This window comes from Mus caroli, unplaced genomic scaffold (assembly GCF_978045245.1).
Source record: "Mus caroli unplaced genomic scaffold, Mus_caroli_1 scaffold_2, whole genome shotgun sequence".
NCBI lineage: Eukaryota > Metazoa > Chordata > Mammalia > Rodentia > Muridae > Mus > Mus caroli.
The window spans coordinates 145,879,742-145,904,735 of record NW_028227257.1 but is presented as its reverse complement, the minus strand read 5'-3'; the positions used below and the strand labels follow the sequence as shown (position 1 = coordinate 145,904,735).

The 24,994-nt window shown below is 43.2% G+C and overlaps 1 protein-coding gene across 1 annotated transcript in view; it reads right to left on the bottom strand.

Moving 5' to 3' along the window:
• The window catches only part of LOC110285518 (complement C5), a 77,094-nt gene that overhangs the window by 26,708 nt on the left and 25,392 nt on the right, over window positions 1-24,994 (bottom strand). Inside the window, exons 12-25 of the mRNA XM_021151753.2 lie at window positions 24,085-24,288; window positions 22,211-22,420; window positions 21,941-22,090; window positions 20,467-20,599; window positions 19,550-19,621; window positions 18,081-18,278; window positions 16,543-16,633; window positions 14,910-14,983; window positions 14,114-14,253; window positions 9,375-9,602; window positions 7,986-8,046; window positions 4,911-5,000; window positions 3,332-3,544; window positions 2,856-2,931 (exon numbers count right to left, since the gene is read on the bottom strand). Coding sequence (XP_021007412.1) covers window positions 2,856-2,931; window positions 3,332-3,544; window positions 4,911-5,000; window positions 7,986-8,046; window positions 9,375-9,602; window positions 14,114-14,253; window positions 14,910-14,983; window positions 16,543-16,633; window positions 18,081-18,278; window positions 19,550-19,621; window positions 20,467-20,599; window positions 21,941-22,090; window positions 22,211-22,420; window positions 24,085-24,288 — 1,940 coding nt within the window. The remainder of the gene's footprint in view (window positions 1-2,855; window positions 2,932-3,331; window positions 3,545-4,910; window positions 5,001-7,985; window positions 8,047-9,374; window positions 9,603-14,113; window positions 14,254-14,909; window positions 14,984-16,542; window positions 16,634-18,080; window positions 18,279-19,549; window positions 19,622-20,466; window positions 20,600-21,940; window positions 22,091-22,210; window positions 22,421-24,084; window positions 24,289-24,994) is intronic.

Below are 24,994 nucleotides of genomic sequence, written 5' to 3'. Positions count from 1 at the left end.
CAAAACCGCACACAGACTTTATGACACCGAGTCTCTCCGGGCTTTCTAGTGACACAGTAGTTTCTTTGAAGACTTTATTCAGATGTACGGCTCTAGAGTAAGTCATCATTTTACAGGATGACAAGGGAAGATATTTGAAAAATCTCCAAGACATTCAGTCAACAAATATGAACAGCACACCTTTGCTGATGACACTGTAAGTTAGTACTCAAGCTAAAAATTGATTTCTGGTAAAAAACAAACAAACCCATATTACAGTCAAAGGTCCCAGGGGAAGCGAACAGTTTGGAGTCAAACTACTGATGCACATGGACAGGAGGAAACTCACTGGCATCTGAGCCTCTCTGAGGTCAGGCTTCTTTCTGCAGCCTCCCTTCCTGTTAAGCTCTGCTGTGCACTCAGAACCCCCCACCTGACAAGGGAGTGTTACTGAGGTCACCTACTTAGAAAGTGGCTCCTACTCTCCAACAGCCACACCAGACTAACACCAAGGACAGAACTCCTGACCTCCCTAGCTGCCTAAGAGCCCACTCTTGGAAGCCCTCTCATGTCCTTTGGTTTTTTTGACTCTTCTTTCTCCTGATGTAAAAAAGTTGCTTTAGCCAGGTGTGGTGGTGATGCACGCCAGTACATGGGAGGCAGAGGCAGGCGGGATCTCTTGTGAGTTCGAGGCCAGCCTGGTCTACCAAGCAAGTTCCAGGACAACTAGAGTGGTTATATAGAGATACCCTGTCTTGAGAAAAACCAAGCCTGTTTTAACATTGTATTTTTAAAATGCATTTTAAAGAAAAAAATGTCAGGAGCAAAACTTTTCAAAAATCTCAAAGCACAAAAGAATGGTTCATCCTCATCACCATCATTATCATCATCATCATCACCACCACCACCATCGCCACTCTCTCCTCTCTGAGTCCCCTTCCATCTCTCAACAGGCATCACTGCTTCCAAGATCCAGCCAACGAATGCCAACGGCTCACCCGTGACAGCTGCATTGCTGCTAGCACACAAGCTTCCACTGTGCCAAAGCACCAGTATAATAGTTACATTCTCCTGTCCTTGCGGCTTTCCCCGTTGACATCTTTGTGGTTTTTGTGTTTTACTTTGAGGCAGGGTCTTGCTGTGTAGCCCCAGATACCCTGTAAGCTGAGGTTGGCCACAGATCTAAAGGAAGGCTATCAAAAACCAACTTAGGATTCTGTTTTAATGAAAGACAGAGGGTTCAGTGAGGAACGGGAAAGTGTGTTTGAGAAAGAAAGCAATGGCTTTTGGGGTGCGTTGCATCTGGCACTCTTTGTATCTAGACACCCAGAAATGTGGATCTGGGGCCAGAAGAGAAGTTCATTAGAAACATTGGTTAAGGAGTCATTTACATAGAAGTGATAGAGGTCTTAGGCAATGATAAGACTGTTCAAGAGAGATTACAAGGACTAAGAAGCCAAAGATGAAAATTTCGGAAACATCTATGATTCACTTACTACACCTTGCTGGGAATGGTGGTACATATGCACAGTCCTAACACTCTGGAGGTAGAGGCAGGAGGATGGCTGCAATCCAGGCCCAAACTAAATAGTTAAGTTTCAGACCAGCCAGGTCTACATAAAAAGACTCTGTCAAAAAATTCTAAATTATTGCAGACTGTAAGCATGTTTTATGCAGTAGGGCCTATGGAGTACTGGCACACAGCAAGTCTTTTTTTTTTTTTTTTTTAAGTCTCTCATTCTTTGCAGATATGGCCTTGGGATGCAGCCCAGCTTTGAACTTATGCTCCACCTCCGACTTCTTCCCAGGTGCTGGGGTTGTAAGTACGCAGCACCATGCTTTTCAATAGGAGGGGAAAAAACCCAATAAAATAAAGTTAAGAATCCTGTAAAAGCAGGAGAGCATGTTGTGAAACAGACTGCTGTATACACATTCGCCTCATTTAAACTGTCTTTCCTTAAATTATAAGGGTTACAGAGGCATCTCTTGCTGAATGAAATTGATTGAGGATACGAGGTCCTAGGAGCTCATGAAGCTGCCCACACACTGCACACATCCTTTGGGGACACAGAGAGAGGAAGCATGACGCGCTGGGTGCACTGGGGTGTGGTCTTATACAGAAGGAGACAGCAGAGGCCACCTTAAGAGGGTAACTTTCAGTAAGTCCCGAAGGAAATAAGGCATCCAGTCCTTCCCCCGGGGAGGAGTTGGTGCAGAGGCCCTGAGTCGGGGAGCATATACTATCGGTGTGTTGAGGGACCATAGGGTTCCAGGGGAGCACAGAGCAAGGTGCACAGTGAGGGGAAAATTAGGAACCATTGGTTCTCACCCTAGGTGGGAAGAGAAGCATCTGAATGGCTCTGGCCCCGAGGCCGCTGGGGCTCCTGTGCTCAGTGTCAACGCAGGAGATCAAGTCTGAAGTCAGAAGAACGAGAACAGAGAAAACTGGCTCCAGGCAGGGTGGTGCCCTGAAGCTGGGGAAAGGCAGTCAAGTCCAGAATCTATTTGAAGGTGCATCCACACCCCGTACCTAGATCAGATGTAGTTGTAAGAGCAAGAGAGGTGTGTGGAAGGACTGGGGTGTCAGTCTGAACAAATGGTAGAGAGCTTCACTATGGAAGTCATTGACTCACTCACTCATTCATTCAATTCATCAATTGAATCACATTATCTAATGTGTGCATGTGTGACAAGAGGATAATTTGTGGAAGTCAGTTCTCTCCTTAGACCATATGGGCCTTGGTGATGGAGTTCAGGCTGCCTGGTTTGGCAGCAGGTGCCTTTATCCACTGGGCCATCTCTACTATCCCGTGGCTGTTATTCCTAATGAATGGGTCAACTACTGCATGAAAATATAAGACACAGCCATTACTCACCAGGTACTAGCGCTTGCCCCCTTCCACATGCTGTAGGAATAGTCAGCGTTTCTGTAGGACATGACGCTCACCACCCCTGAGAGGAACCAGAACAGAAGAACACAGCCCTTCACTTCCTGGGCATGCTGGATCGGCCTGGTGAGCCCTCTGTGGTGTGGCCAACACTGGGCTTCTCACAGGAACTGTGTGAACTACTTGAGCTGGGAATCAAATAGAACATTCTGCTCCCATTCAGAGAGGATGGGAGAGCCCCGCAGAGTCTGAGACAGGTGTCTTGGTTTGTATCCAAGCATTTTGGTAAGTTAAGCCAAAATGCCTCAAAAAGAGAACATGCCATGGTTTTTCTTTCTTGTTAAAATTCTTTATAAGTAATCATATATGTATAATTCTTAACAATTTAAATATTATGTTCAATAAGATATTTGCTTAGAATTCTGTAAAATGATGTATAAAATAATTATTGTTTTTTTTTTTACCTTGTTTTATTTTTTTCTCCAGGCTCTGTTTTTTACTCAATGTATCAGGATAGAAAATATTCCAATGGTTTCCTGCTTCCAGGTAGTGGAAAACATAGAACACTGGAGCTATGCTCATGAGCTCTGCCTCTGCACTGCCCTTGGGGAGGTGGGTTAGGATGTCGATGCCTTCCTTACTCAGAACCGTGGACAAGAACTCCCCTACAAGCAGTCCTGAAAGAAAAAGAGACCCAAGTGGACGTAACCACCTGCTATCTGCTCCCAACAGTGTATTCTGAAGAGGAGATGACCAACCTGTCTTCCCCTTTTTAGCATAAGCAGTTTACCTGTGTCCCAGAAATCAGGGGAGCAAGCTGGATTTGATTAGCAGCATAAAGTCTTGGTGGCAGATAAGGTAATGTGGTAGACAAATGGCTGCATAGTTAGGTGCTGACATCATAACCCACACTGACCAATCCTCAGGTGAAGTAGGGCAAAGAAGCCTGAATGGAAAAGGCACTGGCCCTCCAATCTATAGTGACACTGTGCAACCCTGGGCAAGCCAATTTCTTATAAGTCTAACGTCAAGATCGCACGTGATCAAAAAGGCCCTTTCCAGGTCTGAAACTCTGTGATTCCAAGATAAAATGCAGGCAGGTCATTCTGTCCTGTTGGTGATGTGTTACTTCACTGCAAAGAATGATGCCCCTCTGGCAAACACCCTGGAGGGCAGAGAATCCCTGCTCTGGTTTGAATACCTCTGACCCTCCATCTGCTGCAGCCTAACCCACACCGGTGGTGGTGTAAGAAGGCAAGCTTTTTGGGAGGGTGTGGAGAGCCATTTACCCTTTGACATTTTCCTCTTCTACACTTTAGCCATGTGAGGGTGACCCACCAAGGCAGCAGCTGTAAAAACAGGAACAACCTTTGCCAGCCTCTCTATTACCTTGATCTTGGACTTGAAAAACTCCAGAATAGGAGCCTGTTCTTTATAAACTGCCCAGACTCTGGTGTTTCATTATAGCTGCACAAATGGCTAAGCAAGCCCGACCACTCCAGGACTTAAGCTTGGACGGAAAGCTGGTACCACAAGGCCATTTGCAGGTCGCAAAGTCTTTAATGGACTGACTGCTGAGACCACTGGAAGTGAAGTGTGAAACAGCTGTACCCCATTCTAGAGATGTCACTGGGCTCACAAGAGGTACCCTATCCTCATAGGGTAATTTCCAAGTACATTAGAGGAAGGGAGTTAGAAACATAATCAAGTGTTTGAAGACAAGGAAAATGGAAGACAGAGTTCTGTCATGTTCATGTGTGGAGATGAAGAGAAATAAAGAGTAATCACGAATACGTTTGATTTTGGTTGAAGCACAGAGTGAAAAAAGAATTTTTTAAAAATCTATTTATTTATCTGTTTTTCAGACAGGGCTACTCAGACTGGCTTCACCTCACTATGTAGCTGTGGCTGACCTTTCGTTTCTGATCTCCCTGCTTCTGTCTCCCACGGCTGGGATTGGGGCAAGCACCACTGTATCAAGGGCATCCTGCGTGCTAGGCAGCCACTCTACAGCTGGCCCAGAAGTTGGATTTATTAACTTACCTTTGATGCTCAAAATCCTTTCAACGTTGGTCTTGGGGACCAAATCTAATGGGATCCTGTATGGGAATTCCTTTCGTCTGCTAACAATACCTATAACAATAAAAATAATAACAACAACAGCAATAGTACAAGATTAGGTTTGCCCAGAGTCCTATTTTAAATTTAATCTAATTATTTTACTTATTCACATTACGTCCTGCTCATTGCTCCCCTCCCGGTCACTCCTACCCAATCTTTCCCCAATTCCTCTCTCCCCTCCTCTTCTGAGTGGATGGGGGACCCCTGGGTATCCTTCAACTCAGACATGCCCAGAGTTCTTAATGGAAAAAACTATTTTTGATTAAATATCTACTAACAAATAATTTTTCACAATAAAGCACATTAATAATAACATTAAAGTCTTAAAAAGAGAAAAATAGTCAAGGATTTTAATCAAACCCTAGGCTTGTATACTTTCCTTAAACAACACACTGAATTTCGTGTAAGATTTCTGGTCTTTAAAAGGTATGACATAAATGACTTATATATCAACATTATCCACTAGGAAGAGGTGGCCTGCCCCAAATCACTGATATGCAATCTCTGTGTTGTCTGACCATCAGCTCCATCGGGACCGCGACCAAACGCTCTTCCTACTTCCCCTCTCCCCAGTCTGACTTAAGCAGTTTTCTATATACACATAGCTCCACAGCTTCAGAAGGCCAGGGTCAGAGAATTTTAGATTACAGCTGTTTCCTATTGTATGTCATAAATAGGACCAGTTTAGTGGTTACACGGAGACTGTCCCAAGTGCTAAGAGTAACTGGCTGAGAATACTAGAGATGGACTAACTGTATGACCCGGCCCCACCCCACCCCCCACACTCAGGGAACATCTTGGAAGATGGGGCATAAAGAATATAAGAACCAGAAGACAGGGGGGTGGGGGAGCTCGAATGCGACTGTGGGTCAAGCCAGTTAAAAGGTCCTGCAGGGATGAGGGAGGGGCCTCTGAGGCCGGTTGTGTAACAGTTTCCCCTGAGATGGAAACATTCCATCCTACAGGAAGCTCCTTAAGCAGAAAAAAGTAGCCACAGGAAGTTCCAGGAAGACCAGATTCACTCGGTCCCTTCCTGCCAGACTAAGTGAGCAAAACTTCCGCCTCCCTGACAAGCAAAGCTGTAAAGAAGAGTCTGCAACAAGACCAGCTTCCTGGGAGAAGCAGAAACCAACCAGGCTTCCTGGAAGAGGTTTAGATCAGAAAGAACTGGAAGTCACACCCTCCAGCCTGTGGCACTGCCTACAGGCTGTGCAGTGTGCTCCAGGCCCCCAGCTTTTGTGAACGGTCACTAACTCTTAGGTGACCTTTGGTGATGCATCAGTCTATGAATCATGTCTGTTTCTGTAAGTCACCTGTCACTCATATTCTGGTAAGTAAGCCCTGTCTTACTCATTGGTTCACCAAGTTGAACTTTGATGGTATTCTGACTTTGGTCTGTTGGGGATTCCCTATTGTGGATGGGGAGATGTGTGCTTAGTCATCCCAGGGAAAGTATTGTCACACAACAGACTATGTCCCTTCCGGAGGAAGCTATTGGCAATTGATAGCTACCAAAGAAGGGAGAGTCGGTTTTCTTTAGGGAGGTAGACACTGGTAAGTTGCCTATACCCTGGTGGATGACCTCATATCCATGAATATATGGGTGACACTAATTGGACCGGGGGGGCTAAAAAAATAAAAATAATGAAGTAAATAAATAAAAATAAGTAAAAGAGGACATGAAATTGGGAAGGAGAGGACTTAAGAGAAGTTGGGGTGGGTAGTGGAGATTAGCTATGATCAAGATTGCATTAATGTATGAACCATTTAAAGAATAAAAATACTGTTAAAATATCCTACCATTCCCCCAAAACATGATACTATTTGTCACTGTACTGACAGAGAGCCAAGCTTCCACTAAGTCAACTAAGCTGTTATACAAGCTGTTTTTATTTTATTTATATTTTGAGACAGGGTTTTTCTGTGTAACAGAGCCCTGATTCTCCTGGACTCACTTGGTAGACCAAGCTGGCCTCAAACTCAGAGATCTTCTTGCCTCTGCCTCCCAAGTGCTGGGATTAAAGGCGTGCACCACCATACCTGGCTGTTTTTATTGTTTTAACATTGTACAGGGATATTCCAGGTGGTGCCAAGATCCAAGGTGCAACTGTAGGGCTCAACAAAGTCACCATGGTGAAAATCCAGCTCTAGCACTTAGCATAGTCCCTGGCAAGAGGAAGATGCTATGCGTAAGTTCTGAGATCTCATGGATGAGCTACGTGGCTTTGGTAAAGATATAAGAACATTCTTCAAGAAGCAGCTTTGTTATTTAACCCTTGATAAACTTGAAGATACTGTGTTAAAATGAGTCAGTGAAGGTATTTAGGAAGTTTGAACTAAGGATGACAGGGTATGGAGTTTACCGAGCTTAGTTAGCTATGGCATGTGCCTCCTGGCAGAACACAGTGTTTCTATGTTGCATTTACTCCTTTGTTACAGAGAGGTAAGGATGTTTTCAAAGGATTTTTTGAGGGTAAAAATAACTCAGACAAAGAACGGGAATACAGTGATGTTGTAACAATTTAACAAAGGCTGTAGTAGTCTGTCTGGCTGGAAAGAGTTGTAGCACACCGATTCTAACTTTCAGAAGCAGCCTGTACTTAGCTCAGGATTCAGCTGCCAATGTGGGAACAGCTCTTTCGTTGAGAAGATTCATAGCGCGTCAGCTGAAGAAGAAGAGATGGAGCAGTGGAGGGGACTTTGAGAGGTCATCTGACTGTGGTGTCTCTAACAGTGCCTTTTAGTTGCAGAGTGACTTACTTGTTTTCAGGTGTTCTTTAGACAGAGGCTTTTATAATAAAACAACCTGTTACTGTCGTTATGAATAGACTATGGAGTGCAGGGGATGAGTTGTATTGCAATGTGTTTGCATTGTAATGCCCACTAAATAGAGTTATATTTGGCCCCACTCAAATAGATCCAGACAGTTACATTAAAGTTACATTTTAATTTTGTGGCTGGAAAATGACACATAAAAATTAAAATCCTTTTTCCTACCACGAATTCCCTTAGGGTCCAGAATCACACCGGCATAGCTTTCCCTCTTGACTCCTTCTGGCTAAAGAGAAACCAGAAAACATTCCATTAAGGACATAATTACATATATAAGACATGAATTTCCTTGGATCAAGTTCCTCCAGTCCACTTTGCCAGTTTAAAAACAAACAAACAAACAAACAAACAAACAAAAAAACCCGCTCCTTCTCTGAAAAGGCAAACTTGATATGAATACTTCAATGCATACATGCAATGAAAAGATTCTGGCTGTTTGAACATTGGTCAGAGTGAATGCTTAAATGGAATGCTTAAATTTCTTATCGGCCAGGTTATTGGTCAGAATATTTTGTACATATTAACTCATCCAGTTTCCACGAACCTCTGGGGGGTAAGTGCTACAATAACAGATGAGGAAGCCAATGAGGAGGTCAGTCATTTATCCTGTGTAATGCTGATAGAAGCTCGGAGCCAGGATTGAAATCAAAGAAGCTTGCTCCATTTTCTAGTGTGATACAGACATGAGCAGGAATGAGCAGGGCCCGAAAGAATCGGCACAAAAGATTCGGCACAGCTTTTCTTTTTCAAAAGGGACTCCGTGAATTAGCCATGGTGGCCTCAAACTTGCCTCAGCCTCCTGCGTAGTTGGGATTACAGACAAGTCACTGTGCTGGCTGAATACGCATTTGCTGAAGTTAATGGCATAGCTCAGAACAACCCAAAGAATGAAGGCTTCGGACGAGCTGAGAAGTCGTTAACTAGCCAAACAAGCTGTGTAACACTTGGAGGAACAATATTTCATTTTAAATTAGAAAATCATAATTGTGGAATTTTGATGTCAGGAGAACACTCAGCAAATGGCAGGGCTAACAATACTTAATGTGTTGCTGTTTGCCCCTTTGGCCTGCTTATTACCTATTTATAAAGTGGGAAATCTACAAGGCGAGGTCTTAAAATGTCTGTTACTACTTTATATTCAGTATTTAGCCTCATATTTTGCACATAGATTTCAAGATACACTTTCTGCATAAGATGGCAGGGGTGACCCAGAAGGTGCGTATCAAATAGTAAAACTTGGGAAGCCCGGAGTTTGGGCTTTATTGGTGATTTTCTTTTCCTTTGTGGCTTTGGTATTTTTTATTTTCTGCAGTAAGCAGGTATCATTTTTCTATTTAATAATTTTATGCATAATTTCAGATTAATGTGTAAATTGCAAGAAAGCATCACAAATACGTGTGTGAGTTTTGGTGGGATCCCTCAACGGTTACCATGTTCTATTTATACCATCCTTTCTCTCCCTTGCTCCTGGCCCCAAACTTAATTATTGACACAAATTGTTGATAGCATTTTCCCCAGAAACATATTTTTTTAAAGAACCATATTTTTTCTTACCACTACCCGTAATGTCTTTACTAAGATGTCGTTCCCAAATGAGGTCTCTAGTGAGAAGTTTATGGAGTGAAGGCCAATTTCCAGAGGAAGCAGGGTGAAGGTCACCAAGTGACTGGACGAGCCCTCGATCCTCTGGGACACACATCTGGAGGGCCTGGAGGTGTGAAGGCTGGCAGCCGAGCTTCCCGAAGTGCAGATCCCCTCCACAGCAGACATTTTAACACAGAACTGAAATGCAACAGGTGAAGAACTGTGTAAGAGCAGCTTATCATTTGAGCCACATTTGATGAAAGAGCAACATATGTATGTGTGTATGTGTGGTATGTATGTATTTATGTTATGTTATGTTATGTTATGTTATGTTATGTTATGTTATGTTATGTTATGTATGTTCACCCTGAATTATGCTGGTCTGGACACAAACTCTCCCCTGGTTTCTTAGCAATTTCAAAGTGAGCCCCCTGGTTCTAAGGCCTGGTAGAAGGCTTGTTTCAGACTTCCTACAGCTACATACGAACTGATGTGTGTCATAGCGATGTCCTGGGATATCTGAAAACTCTGCACTAGCTTAGAATGGTCATCCTTTCCTCAGTGTGCTGCCCACTTGATTATGTCACAGCTACCAGCATTCTTTGTTCATGCTACTGTGATGTGGTTGTTTGGTTCTCTCTCCATCCTGCATTTTGGGTAGCAGGAGCCTTGGGTTTAGCTGTTGGGTGTCTTTCCTGTGCCTTTACCTCAGCCTTTGACTTATAATAAATGGTAGAGTGATAAATGATTGAAAACTCTGTTTGTGGCTCATTTAAAAGCTTACCTAATATAAACCCAACTGAAGTCTCTAATTTTATTATCTTCCCACTTGGGCCCCATTCTATAATAAAACCAGCTCTAGAAATATGTAGATTTAAACTTGGGCATTCCTCATTTGAACTGCAATGGCAACAGACTGTGTGAGCTCTCTCATCTTCTGGTTCACTGATTTCTGGCTCAAAAAGTGAACACATCTACATCTACAACTTGGTGAACTGATAGAGTCAAGAGCTGTGCCCAAAGAATAGCATCCATAAAATCCGGAATCAAGCAGATAAGTGCAAGAGAATGCAGACATTCAGTAGCTAATCTTGAGGGAGTTCCCTGTATATGTAAAGTGCCTTCTGCCCATTGGCCACATTTTTGGGCCAATGCCAACCATGATGGATATAGAAGGAGATGGAGGAGACGATGGACCAAGGGTTCCCCAGTGTTGTACACGTGGAACAGGGGAAGGAAGACACAGATGAGTCATTTGCTAGCATTCAACATAAGTTCATTGTAAAAAACGGTAACAGCTGGGCATGGTGTCATAAGGGTTTGATGCCAGCACTTGAGAGGCTATCCCAGAAAGACCATAGCTTTGAGATCAGTCTGGGGTATGCAGGAAGTTCCAGGCTAACCTCAACTGCATGGTGAGAGCCTGTCTCAAACAATAACAAAACAACCAAACTAAACCCAAAAGCCCAAATCCAAGCAGTAATAACCACAGTAAGTCATTGAAGTTGAAATTAAGAAAGAACTTTTGAAACTGATGGAGCGGTATGGAGAAAAAGCCACATTCAACAAGAGTTGAATTGGGATTGCCAAGAGTCCAAGACCAACTGTGAACCCTAGACAGCACATGTAAGCAAACAACAGCCTCTTTTTAAAACTGAGGGTGGCTCCATTAGTGGTACCCAGCAGAAACCTCCCACCTAGAGGGCTTGAGGAACCAAAGGACAGAGCACTAGGAGGGTCACCACAGCTGGAAACTGAAGGCACTGTGAGTTCTGCATATATTCTTTACTCAACCCTGCGGAACCTTGAACGACACACAGAATAGTCTCTTGAGTTTTCCAGCTCAGGCTGAAAAATAACTGAACAGAGATTTTAGAGTTTGGGATGATATCTAGGTAATTGCCTGCTAAAATATGTAAACAAACCCCAACAGAGAAACATAATAGAACCCGGATTCTTTATATAACTTCAATGAATGAGGTCACAGGGCACAGGACAACATAACTTAGACTTAAGAGAGAGGAGACAAACAGGGCTGGCCCTGAGCTGTCACGATGACTTGCTTTGATATAATGGAAGCCGAAGATTAGGTTTAACCGACAACACCATGACCTTCCAGTTTCAGTGGCGTCACTGTATATTACGGTGGCTTTGGTTGACTACTGTGACAGTACAAACTAGAATTAGGCAGCTAGGATTCAGGGACATCGTACAAGTGAGCCGAATTAAAATTCCAGTGTTTAAAGTAGAAATGATTCTATAAAAGTATGTTGATATAGGGATAATAAAATGGTCAGTATTCTAGTTTTCCAATTTTTTGATTTATCAAAATGATTGTGATTTATTTAGAGTGGAATTTCTGCTGTACCTACTATTATTTATAAGAATAAATATATACCCACTAGACTAGACTAACAGAAAACATTTACTTTCTTTTCATAATTTTATTGACTGTTTGGGAATTTCACATCATGAACCTTGAGTGCACTTCTTTTCAGTCTTCACAGTTCAACTCTCCCACCTTTTGCGACCCTCTCCCCACCCCCAGCCCCACCAAAAAAGGAAAAAGAGTAAGAAAAAACGTATAATTTGTGTTGCTTATGCACTCACTGGAGCATGGGCAAACTCCTGGTGATCAGCCCTTAAATGGAACTGAGTCCTCCCCACCCACGCCCACTTCAGAAGGCGTCTTTCATGGAGGGCGATGCTTCAGCATCTTTATCACCATTTTAAAGAATTCTCTTTGGTGACTTTCTGTTTAGGCTGTTACTTTTTCGGGGAGGGGATGGGATGGGATGGGATTGTCACAGAAGGTTTTAATGTCCCCTTTTCTTAACTGTGAGTCTGCAGTCATCAATAGCAAAAGTAGCTTCCTTGTCCTTTCTGGTCTGCGAGATTATGGATCCTAGATTTGCACATGGTTTCTGGAGATAGCACAGACCACGGACTTCTATGAACGTCAACATAGACCCCCACTTCAGTAGGACCACAGACACACACATGGCCCTTAGAGGCAGCATGGCCCTGGACAGTAAGTACCATGGCCTTAGGTGGCAGCAAAGGCCACTCAGGTCAGTACGTCCCCTGTGGCAGCATGGCTCATGCACATCAACATGGCTTCAGGTGGCAGCACAGACCATTGACATCTGCTTGGACTTTGGTGGTAACACGGACCACAGACATAGAACTCAGCTGCAGTAGGACCCCAGACGTGGACATGGCCCTCGGTGGCAGAATGGACTTGGATCACCATGGCCTCAGGTAGCAGACCAGGCCAAGGGCATCCTTATGGCTTTCAGTGGTAACTTAGGCCAGGGACATAAACATGGCTCCCAGCTACTGTAGGACCATGGGCATGGGACAGTGGACCACGGATACCAAAGTTCTTCATCTTGGACATCCTGTCGTTGCTCAGAGCCAGTGTGCCATGTGCTTGTGCCTCCTATTTGGGGACTGAGTCTGAGTATAAGCCCCAGGCTGCTGCACACCACCCACCCTGTCATCCCTCCTCAGCAGCACATGTTCCCCCAGCCACCACAGGCTTCTCTCACACCTATCAGCACCGTCTCATCTCTTGTTCTGCCTCTCCATCACCTACCACTGCACCCCTTTGTCTTTCCTCTCTCCATTGACTATCTGTCCACCATAGTGGGGCTGGAAACAGTAAAGCCAGCTCCCTGTTTCTTCTGCAGTCACGTTAGCAACGGGTTGGCAGAAAATGCCATTCTCGTCTGCACTAGTTAGATCCCACTACATACATTTAAATGATGTGTCAGTCTTATTTCAACTAATGATGTAATTTTTAAGTATTTAAAAGTGTTTAAAAAGTTACAGATTGGTATCTTTAAAAAACTTAAGATGAAAATTTTAGAAGCTGATTTGAAAGTGTACCAATGGAATACATAGTTTCTTTGAAATGTGTGTATACAAATTTTATACAAATATATGCATACATATATAAATATGTATATATACAAAATTTGGGTGAGGGAATCACTGAAATACTCAGTCCTAGGAATAAAATTAGAAAATTTAAAATATATTTAGAATTGTGAACCATGTGGGGTTCCTGTCTAACATCTTGTGACTGTGATAAAACCTGCCAGCTTATTATATAATTAGCTGTAGAGGTGCTCTACAAAGAAAAGCCAGGTTCCCCGTGGTCGGAGTTCATCACTGTCCAGTCCATGGGGTGGGGGAAGTTGATGAGGGTTGATATAATTTCAGAGAGTGTGGCTAAATGATGACTCGTGAGTGCTAGCTCGTACAGAGAGGAGAGTAAAGGCGTCAGCAGGCTGGAGGATGATGGGAAGGGTTGAGTCAGTCAGTGGGTTGGGGGTTTCTTTGGCATTCAGACTTGCTGTGGGGGTATTAACAATGGTGAGATAGGGAAATGGCAAGCAGGCTGTGGCTGAGAGTGGGGAGTAGGAGTCTGATGACTGAGGAGCTGACATGAACCACACTAGGGCTCTCCTTTCTCTGAACATTCACCGGAACATCCTTACCTACTGCACGTTGTCCCTCTGACTGGCATCACATAACCCTTAGCCTGTCCCTTCCTCCTATCTGTCTCTCTTCATGTACCAAAGTGTACTGCCAGGACAACATTCAATGCACATGCTTATTGGAGTTAAAGTGTGTGTGTGTGTGTGTGTTTATTCTAACCACATTTCTCTCTTTATTCTAACATAGCACAAAGCACTACTCACCTTTGTCCCTGAGGTCATATAGTTGTAAACAGTTCCTTTCAATTGGATCTGCTCTCCTCGTACAACAGAATATGGTATGTTCATCTCCAGGAAGACTTCTTTGAACACCTTTGCCTTGAGTATATCAGCAACACATATACCTTCAGCCCAAAGGGAAAGCAAGGTAGGATCATGTTAGGGAATTCTTGTCACATTTTGTTGGTACTAATTTGTCACATTTGCTTTCTTAAAAAAATAATGTTTCATTTGCTTACCAGATATTTAATTCTGTTTAAAACGAGAATGCTTATTAACTAGAATACCAAATCTTTAAAGATATTTATTGTTGGCTTCATTTAATGAGTATAAAATTTTGATTGTGGAGACCAAGATTTTGTAATAAATAAATAAGTAAGTAAATAAATAAATAAATAAATAAATAAATAAATAAATAAATAAATAAAATTAAACAAATGAAAGTAATCTAGCAGTTATTTATAAAGTATCTGCATTAGTCACTTCTCAGGAATATCAGCCAAGGGAGAAAACATTGAGTTGTTCTAACTCTCCTCGAACTCCCACTCACTGTCAGAAGAGAAAGAAAGTACAGCTTTGATCTCAGTTTTATAGTTGGCAGCCAGTAGAGGAGCAGAAGAAACTCAGTCTCTTCAAAGGTGTAAGTACATTGGAGCCTTTTGAAAAGGAAAATTAAAAACTTTGCCTTGTATCCTAGATGAATTGAGTGTACAGTAACAAAGAACTCCATCTTGCTGATTCAAATCTTGCTCAACTGAGCATGTGACTTACGGTTTCTTACCATTGTCTGAAATGCCAATGCCTTGAATTTCCCAGGTCGTTAGTGAGTCAGGCAGCACGACCTGCAGCTGGTTTCTGGAAGTTCAGACATTGATATTTGTGATGGTTAATATCACCAACTTGATAGGATCTGAACTACCCACAAGACTAACCTCTGGCTGTCCCCATGGAGGATTTTCTTGATTAGGTTAGCCTCTGGATATGCCTGGGAGCTATTTTTCTGATTAGGTCAGCTGAGTAGAAAAGATTCCCCCTTCAACGTGGGCAGTGCCATTTGTGGGCAGTGTCATTCCCTAGGCTCGGATTCTTGCATGAAGAGGAGAAGCTGGATGAACAGGAGCGTTTGTTATATTTGCTTCCTAATTGTTGATGTCCCAGGTTCTGGCAGCCAAGACTTCCCAGTAGCAATGGCCTGAATCTTAGAACTGTGAGCCAGCCTCCCTTAAGTTGCTTTTGCTAGGTATTTTACCCCAGGAACAGGAAGAGAAACAAACACAATATTCAACTACAGTGAAACATTAGAGTTGCTAGTAAGGAAAAATTCATCCAGACAAATATATTCAGCATCTGCCCACCCATCTCAGGTTTGCAGACATTGCACCTGTGGTGTGAGCATTGGCAGTGAGAAGGATATCTTTGAACTGTTGCCCTGTTAGAGCATATAATACTACAAAGAAAGATACATTCTCTATTGTTAGGTGCCAGAATACAGGAGTAAAGTAATGAATTGTAATACTCTTTGTAACAAATCAGTCTAGCTAAAACCTGCTGCCTGTGACTAAGCCTGGGCATTTGTTGTAGCCATGGAGGACTGATTCTTTATCAGGCATGATGTACCAGGGACACAGTGTTTGTAAGCTGTGGTCCTGCTGTCCACTGGTTTCCTGGCTAGTGGAAGAAAGCTATAAAAATGAGTTGCATGTCAGTGTAACCATTGAACGAGTGCCTTCAACACATTTGAACCCGTGTCTCTACAAGCCGGACTCTAGGCCAGGCCCTGGATCTAACATAGGGATCTGAAGTCAGGTTTTGCTTTGGAGGTACTGACTCTTTTTAATGAGGAAACAGGAAAGGAGACGGGCCACTGTAATACCACGTGACTCCCGCAGCACGGGTAATCAATCCAGTCGTGCTGTGATGCAGGATAGCACTGGGATATTTTACTAGAAGTGGGGAGTGGACAATGATGTGGAAAAAGGTCTTCCAATGGGAAGGGAGAGGAGAGGCACAGGGAGAGTGAGTACCGTGCTCGTCTCTAGTGTGGGGCTGGCCTGAGAACAATGAGGTGGGGCTGCGTATTTTGAGCATTGCTTCCAATACCTGCTACAGAGAGGCTTCCCATTAAAATGAAAACTCTAACCTAGATACCAAGATACAACTCCATTTCTGTTTTATCTGTTTGTTTTATATACAGATACCTTTATAGAGTGGTATCCTTCTTTACTAATAATTAATGTCTCCCTGTCCCCAATTCTCCAACAAAAGTACACTAAGCAAAATTAAAACACAAAACAAAATTTAACCCGGTCGTGGCGTTATCTTAACTATAGGGGAAATAGTAATGTCCAGATTTTTGGCAATAATGCAGATTTTTAGTAACTTTCCCCACTTTTCCAGAGGACCATCAAAGGTACCTTTTGGGAACGCGATAAACTTCCCATAGCCAGCTCTCTGGAAAGTAGCTTCGGATATCTGCCTTCATCACTGGTAACAGGGTCTTAATGTCTGTGGAAATATATTTAGTTATAGAAACCAATATTAGTTCTGCTTTCAGGTGAATTTTTATGTAAAACCATTCATCTATGACCTACCTGTCTCCAAAAGGGGTCAGTAAAGGCATTGCTTAATGGTTTTAGGACTGAGCTTTGAGACCTTAGCATATTCCTGTACTGACGAAACAGCAAGGGGATAGCTGAGATTTTACACGACATCAGTGAGTCTATAAAATTATTTATAATTTTGTGATTTTGACAGTTAGGTTTATATCAGAAAACATGGACGTTTTCTGTGATTTCTGGCTTGTTAATTTCTATTTCCACTAATAAGGTGGATGGAATCTCTGCTCCATCTGAGATGGACTAATAGGGACTGTGGATTTACCACTGAGTCTCAGAAACCTAAAAACCAGATTACACTATGGGAAACAGTGGCTCCTAGACATTAGCAGCATGGACCTAGATCCCTGAGCTAAGCAAGCTGGCTCTGACCTGTCCTAACTCCCAACCAGGGTCATTCACAAGCCAGGGCAGGCAGGGAGCCACACATAGCCCTGAAGGCTGATGGCTGCACAGATGAGACTGTGGGGCGGCCACGCTGTCTAGAATGGGGAGTCGACTCAGCAGGAAGGAAGGGCCGTCGATGGTGGGTACCATGTAGCTAAAGCCAACTGGAGGATGCCAGTTGAAAAACTGGGCAGTGAAAAAAAAATATGTGCTAGATTATTCATCAGAATTACACTTGGAGAAGCAGAACCTGGGAGGCAACTTAGTGTACCTTAGTTATGGCAAAATGATCCCTAATAGCATGTTTTTTAAATTGCAGTACCATTTATGTCTATAGAATGTATCCATTAGATAGACAACACTTAAGATACACCGCTAAGCAAAGCAGAGTAGAAAAGGGTAGATGCCATTTCGCTTTTGCTTCTTTTCCTAAAAATGATGCATAAGTGATTCTAAAAGTCATATTGTTGGCTGAAACTGAAATAAGTCCCCCAGTCACAAGTAAACTTAACGTCTTGCTCATTTTAGGAGTCTTTTGCTGTAAATACAAATGGTCGGTGTAAGCACAAACTTCATTTTCAATAGGTATGATGTCACAGGTATGATGTCACAGGTATGATGTCAGGGGTATAATGTCACATAGAATTTTAGAGTTCAGCATGTAATACAGTTATCTAAGCAAAGGTTCCTGCTTGAGGGTCACAGGATAAACCATCACTCAAGCTTTGGGGATGAGTTGGCTTTCAAGTTACACTGGATCTGGATTCAAACTTGACTGGACACTACCATTCCAATGGCCCCAAGAATAATGGAAGTATTTGGATACAGATGAGGTCTCTTTTCCACCTCTAGTTTTTAACTGAAGCATCAAAGCTACCTTTCTGAGCAGCACTAATTTACATAGAATCTCCCATATCAGATAGGATTCTGGTAGGAAAACTCATACTTACGGATCCTTCCCAGTTGGATAGGTTTATGGGGGCTTTCTTTTCGGATCTTTTCCGCAATAGTACAGCACTCGTTGAAAGCCCTGATGCAGAGAGGGCCTATGGTAACCCGGGCCACTCGCTCCTCACAGGTTTCGTAGAAGTTCACTTTGGCTCCGTCATAGCAGCATTTCTTTGGCACAGGATGTTTGTACTTAGCAGCTGAAATGGTGGCAGCATGCGGACCTTACCATGTGCAGCTGAGGCATCGCAGATTTAGCACTCTCAAGGGATATTTGGTCCCTGTCATCAGAGGACCCCCTCACTCAGCAGCCCCAGCTGGATGACTGACCAGCCTCTCCCTGAAACTTCTCCAAAAGCAGGGACAATTTGTCCTCAGCAGGTAATTCGTTCCAACTCATACTGAATGGTCGAAGGGCCACCGGTAACTAAGCTAAATACTAACTTTCAAAAGGCTTCAACCCCTTTCGAGTAAAACAAATGCAATATTCAGGAGAATTTGGCATATTTGAAGATGGCTTCTGCTATTATACAGTAACTGGATATCCTACCTTTTCTAACATTTTTTTTCTGACATGGCTTATAGACTTTCAGTAAGGGCTCCATCCTGTTTTCTCAGTGCTCTCCTAGTGACAGCATTAAAGCCAGTGAGCTCCTCTAGGTGGCCTGTCTCAGTTTGCATTCTGCACACGTTAGCATGCAAATAAATAGTAAGTAAAATTATTACAAAAGATGGTTAATTACCATATTACCATTTAAATAATTTTCAGTAGCTGTAGTTTCTAAAGAATAATCTAAGCCAGTGTTTCTCAACTTTCCTAATGCTGCGACCCTTTAATACAGTTTGTTGTGGTGACCCCCAGCCATAGTTATTTTTGTTGCTACTCCATAACTCTTAATTTTGCTATTGTTATGAATCATAACGTACATATCTGTGTTTTCCAATGGTGTTAGGCAGTCAGTGTGAAAAGCTTATTTGACCCACGGGTTGAGAAAGCCGATCTAAGTGCTATTAACTGTTACATATATAAGAGAAATAGCTTTCTGGTTAATCGTGGACTTTGCCAGAACAAAGTCAAAGAACATGATTTTAATTATTAGGTCTGTAGAAAGGAAACACCCGTGATGAGTAACAGTCATTCCTTTTTAGTTTTTACAGGTAGGAATGCTTCCTCTTCACTCGGAGAAGGGAACTGAATGCAGGGCCTGTGCATGCGGGACGAGCTCCACGCTGAGCTGTATCGCCAGCCATAATGATACAAACAGAAAAGATGGAGAGTCCCCGAGTCAAGATTACAGCCAGTGAAATACTGGCTTTGTTTGGACTAAATTTCCTGAAAGGGGTGAGCTAGACCTCCACACATCTGTTCTCACCTATTCTTCTGGAATTGGGGGCGGCTCTCCAGTGTCTCATTTCTACAGCTTTCTATGTGATCATAATGTTTTATGGTCACAAGAAACTTAACGCGTACCTTGTTCTTCTATTTTCTGCTTTAGGAGATGCAGGTTTCTCTTTGACCTGAGAATTTCTTTACAAGAGTCATCTGTTTAGAAAAAGACAGAGACTTAGAACATGGGGCAAAGGACATAAAAATCTGAAAAAGTAAGTTTCATGAAAGTGAGTGTTTGAAACAGCCCCAGTGTGTGTGTGTGTGTGTGTGTGTGTGTGTGTGTGTGTGGCTGCTTTAGATTAGGCTTTGCTGCATGGGTCTGCCCTAGCTCCTCTGCACACATGCTGTGGTTGTGTACTTTGGGGTTTTGTGGGACTCCTAACAGCGAGAGGGGCTGTCTCTGACTCTTTTACTGCCCTTGGGATCCTTTTTCTCCTACCAGGTTACCTCATCCAACCTTGATATGAGGGCGTGTGGCTAGACTTACTGCATTTTGTTATGTAGTGGTCAGTCATTATGACCAGGAGGCCTGCTGTTTTCTGAAGGAGAATGGAAGAGGAGTGGATCTGGGCGAGGGGGAGGGGGAGATAGTGGGAATCTGGGAGAAGCGGAGGGAGAAGAAGCTGCAGTTGGGATGTGTGATAGGGGAGAAGAATAAATAAAAAGAAAGAGATTAGGCTCTATGTGTCACACCTTTGAATGTGATGCCTGGTTGGTTTTATGATCTTGGTTTTGAGTATGGCTGCTTTTTGGATCCACAGACTACAATGAACTGATGTATTATGTACGAATTTAAAGGGAGCAAATTTTTTTAAATTGAGTTATCTTTTTCTTTTCTAATTTTGTTACACATTTATTTGTGTGTGTGTGTGTGTGTGTGCATGTGTTTGTGCACCTTAAGGAGACTTACAGAGCCATTGACAGTCTTAGAAAGTGGGATAGGAATGATGTCTGGGGGGGGGGGTACGTGTCAGTAATGAAAATGTGGAGTGTCTTACCACGGTAATGGGAGTCATCTGCGTTTGCGTTGGTGAGGAAGGTGAGCCCAGCTAGATGGAATACATCTGCATTGTCACGGCCACCACCTGCCCCACAGCCCAGGTCACTCTTATCATCCAAAGCTTGAAAGACCTGTTTGGAGGGGCGAGACACTGAGCTTAAGTCATCCAAAGGACTAAAGGAATGAGTCGTCACACCATATCACCAAATCTGTGAAACTCACGGGCATTCATACACCTAAGGCCCAAAGACCACACTCCCAACTTTGTTCCTTCCATTGTATATATTTTAAAACATTCCTATTTAAAATCAGCCAAGAATTAAACCTTAAGCAAATAGCATTGATGAGTAGAATCTTAGGAATTATCCCAGAGCATATACTATGTAGAATCTATGATTATATATTAGATATAATATAATGCATGTATATACTATATAACATATAGTATATGTATGAATAAATTAATATGTATGTGTAATGTATATAAATTATATGTATGTATGTATAAATTAATGTGATGACGGATGAAGGAATGAACTAATAAACAACATTAATTTTTGTTTTATGGAAAAAGTCTAGATTCTACATGGGAAAGAACTGTAAGTAGTTTATTTTGGCTTTAATTTTGACTCAGAAAAAAAAATCCCTTTTTTTCTAAGTGTTTATAACTTCATAGTTTCTTGGTTCTCTCTGCCTCTCCTGAGGAACTCAAGCCTAGAACTAATAGCTGTCATGGAAATAGATGGGAACATATGGATGGACTCTGGCCATTTCCAAATTCTTTTTTCTAAACACAGACTTAAGTGAGAGTTCAAACAAATGCAGTGATTTCCCCATCCCCTCTCCGGGATCTTTGTGCTACTTTTGTAACTACTTTCACCCCTGAGCCAGGTTCTCCATCTCAGACCTCAGCTGAGGACGGTAGCTCTCATAGTTCCATCTGCTTATGATGTTGGTGTCTACACTTGGAAGAGCCAAAAATGATGGATGACTTGTGCTTTAGGGACAGAAGAAACTCTTTGTTGAATGTACTGTAGAAAAGGAGGCCAGGGCCCCTATGATGGCTTGTATATGCTCAGCCCAGGGAGTGGCACTACTAAGAGGTGTGGCCTTGTTGGAGTAGGTGTGTCACTGTGCGAGTGAGCTATAAGACCCTAGTCCTAGCTGCCTGGAAGCCAGTATTCTGTTAGCAGCGTTCAGATGAAGATGTAGAACTCTCAGCTCCTCCTGCACCATGCCTGCCTGGATGCTGCCATGCTCCCACCTTGATGATAATGGACTGAACCTCTGAACCTATAAGCCAGCCCCAATTAAATGTTGTCCTTATAAGAGTTGCCTTGGTCGTGGTGTCTGTTCACAACAGTACAACCCTGACTAAGGCAGCCCCCTTACTTCCTCCCCCACAGCCTGCCCCAGTGGCCATACTTTGTGAAGCTACCCCACCCCATGGTCACCATGGAAATGCACTTAACTCTTTGCATGGCCCTTTTGGCGTTTCCCTGAACTTTATACACAGCTCTGTCCACTGCCGATAGTGCGACCCATGAGTCTGCTTCAGTCACCATGTCAAGGGACACAGTTTGGCCTGGAGAATACACATATTCATCTGGAGACAGATGGACCTAAGAGGGAATTTGAAAAGGGAAAGATCACTTGTGTGTGACAAAAACAATCCAAGGCTGCTGCTTTGGCTCACCTCTTCCAGCCTCGAGAGGATGGCACTGTGCTATAACATGTCTCACCTGGAGCTGGTTGCCACACTTCTCCTCAATATTTATCCAGACTGCGTCAGCCACTAATTCTGCTGTCTGCTCCCCTGTGACTATGTAATAGACCAGGAGTCGTGCTGAAGGAACCATGTTCTGTGTCACTGGAATGTTTATATTTTGATAAGTTGAAGAGAAAAGTTTCTCTCTTGTGCCATACTGTACAATTTTGCCTTTGGATAAAATCTGGAATTAAACAGCAGCAACAACAATCAACAAAACAGAAACGGAACCTATTCACTAGGGCGCCATTTGGAGCTGGAGTAAAAATTACATTGAAAAAGAGGAAATTAGCCTATATGTTTCTACTGTGTGCTGGGTGTTTCACATTTACTAAGACTCTTTAATTCTAACAACACACCATTGAGACGGGAATATTTATCTCCACCAAAGAAACTGATGCTCTGGTAGATAAAGCTCTTGGCACAACAGAGTTCAAGTCCAGAATCCACACAGCAGGTGCAGCAGCTGCTGGTAATCCGGTAGCACTCAGAAGGCAGGAACAGGTTCCCCAGGGGCAAGATGGGTAGCAAGATTAGCTAATCAATAAATTCTGGATTCAGGGAGAGACACTGCCTCAATAAACAGAGGAGAGTAATTGAGGAAGGCACTGATGTCAGCTTCAGGCTTCCACGTGTATAGGCACATACATATGTACCTACATAATGCTCTCATGTACACATGAACTCACGCACCAGCATGTATAACACACACAATACAAAGAAAGAAGGGCAGGGCAGTGGTGGCTCACGCCTTTAATCTCAGCACTTGGGAGGCAGAGGCAGTGGATTTCCGAATTCGAGGCCAGCCTGGTCTACAGAGTGAGTTCCAGGAGAGCCAGGGCTACACAGAGAAACCCTGTCTGGAACTCTCCCCCTCCTCATCCCCCCCCCCTCAAAGAAAGAAGGACATTGAGGCTCAGGAGCTATCTATAAATGTCATGCTGATTTTAGTTCAAAACCACATAATAGGAAATTAGAGAACTATATTTCAAACTAAACCTTTTTGAAATCTCAAGCTTACTCCACTGAATTGTTAACTTAAAAAAAAATCCAACAGATGAGTAAGTAACTCATAGTAGATAATCCTTATCTGGGGATTAGGTTTTAAAGTCCTGCATTAGATTCTAAATGGGGAGCTTAGAGCTAAAAAGAAATAACATGAAACCAAAACGTCCTCAAAGCTCTTTTGACTCATGTCTAGATAGCAGGACTGCATTCATCTTACAAGCCTGTAAACAGTTCCCCTAATTCTTTAATAGGTTAACATTTTTTATTGTTCTTGTGTTTCACTGTCTCCTAAACAACACTGAAAGATCACCACCCATTTGCCCGGGGACACTGGAATAATTCATTCCACCTCCTTGGCAACCTTTAGGCACATTTTGAACCTTCCCAGGTGCTTAGCTGATGCATCGCTTAGTTAGAAACAGGATGTTGTTCCATTCTTACCAGCCACAGGGTCCCCTGTTAGGTCAATGAGATACACACAACTGAGTTAGATGTAGATATGTAACTGTTGGCTGTGAGATAGAATTCGATGACACATGAGATGGGCTGACTTAGATAGAATCATCGGATGGGAAACCAGGAGTCCCCAGTTCAAATCACAGCCTTCTCTTTCTCAACTCCGAGGAGGTGTGGTCTTGTAACCTCTCAGTCCCTCCCCTAGCCCCCCCCACCACCCTTGAAATCAGCATGAGATCGTGCCTGCCCTGGTAGTTTGAGAAGACCGGAGGCTATGTGCTTGGACGAGCCTGGAAATCTGGTGTGAAGTCTCAGTGCTGCTTCCCTATCAGAGGGACAGTGTCCTGGTGGGGGAAGGGCAGGGTCTCTCATGGCTGTACTTACCAAGTAATTATAGTGAGTTATTTTGTCGATATATGGGCTCTTGGGGGTAACCATAATATTCAGGTATTCTCCCACAAGCATGGGTTTGTAGTTTTCAGTCCAAGCGATGTAAATATAACTTTGGCTGAGAGACGAGTACGCAACTGCTTCATACTCTTTGCTGGCTTGATTTTCTTCGGGAAGTTCTGGGGCATCAGTTCTGATCTGGAAAGGAAAATTTCAAAAGCCCGTGTGGTCTGTGAGTAGTGGTTTCTGTAAAACATGTCTTTTAAATCTTTGTCTCCAGATTCCTAAATTTCGCAAGGCCAGTTGCTAAAGAGAAGACACACCCTCGTCAGTCATTCCAGTGTTTGTATAGTTGGCGTGTGACATAACCCTAGAAAGTGTGTGGGAAATACTGAGGGCAGGGTGGGCTCTGTGGAGGAGCCTGATGATCCGAATAGAAGGGCATCCCGAGGCAGGAATATGGGTGCCTGAGATCCTGATGCACTGGAGCCAGGCGTGGTGGCGCACGCCTTTAATCCCAGCACTCCGAAGGCAGACGCAGGCGGATTTCTGAGTTCAAGGCCAGCCTGCTCTACAAAGTGAGTTCCAGGACAGCCAGGGCTACACAGAGATGGTTCAGAGGTGGGAGAAATGACCGGGAGGCAGCCATAACTGCTCAGGACTGGAGCATAGGGGTTACAGATGCATAGCATAGTGGCAGTCTGACCCAGTTTCCACTGGAAGGTGTGACACAGGATTGCTCATAAACCCAGCAGGCACCTGCTTTCAGTCAGTGGGAGGGGCCCTAGTTCATGCCCCGGAGTTAGATATGTATTGGTTCCCATGCAGCTGCCCGTCACTTACTAATTCCAGATCCACTATCTGGTTAAGAGAGGTTAGAAGCTTCCCTTTGTAGCTACAGAAC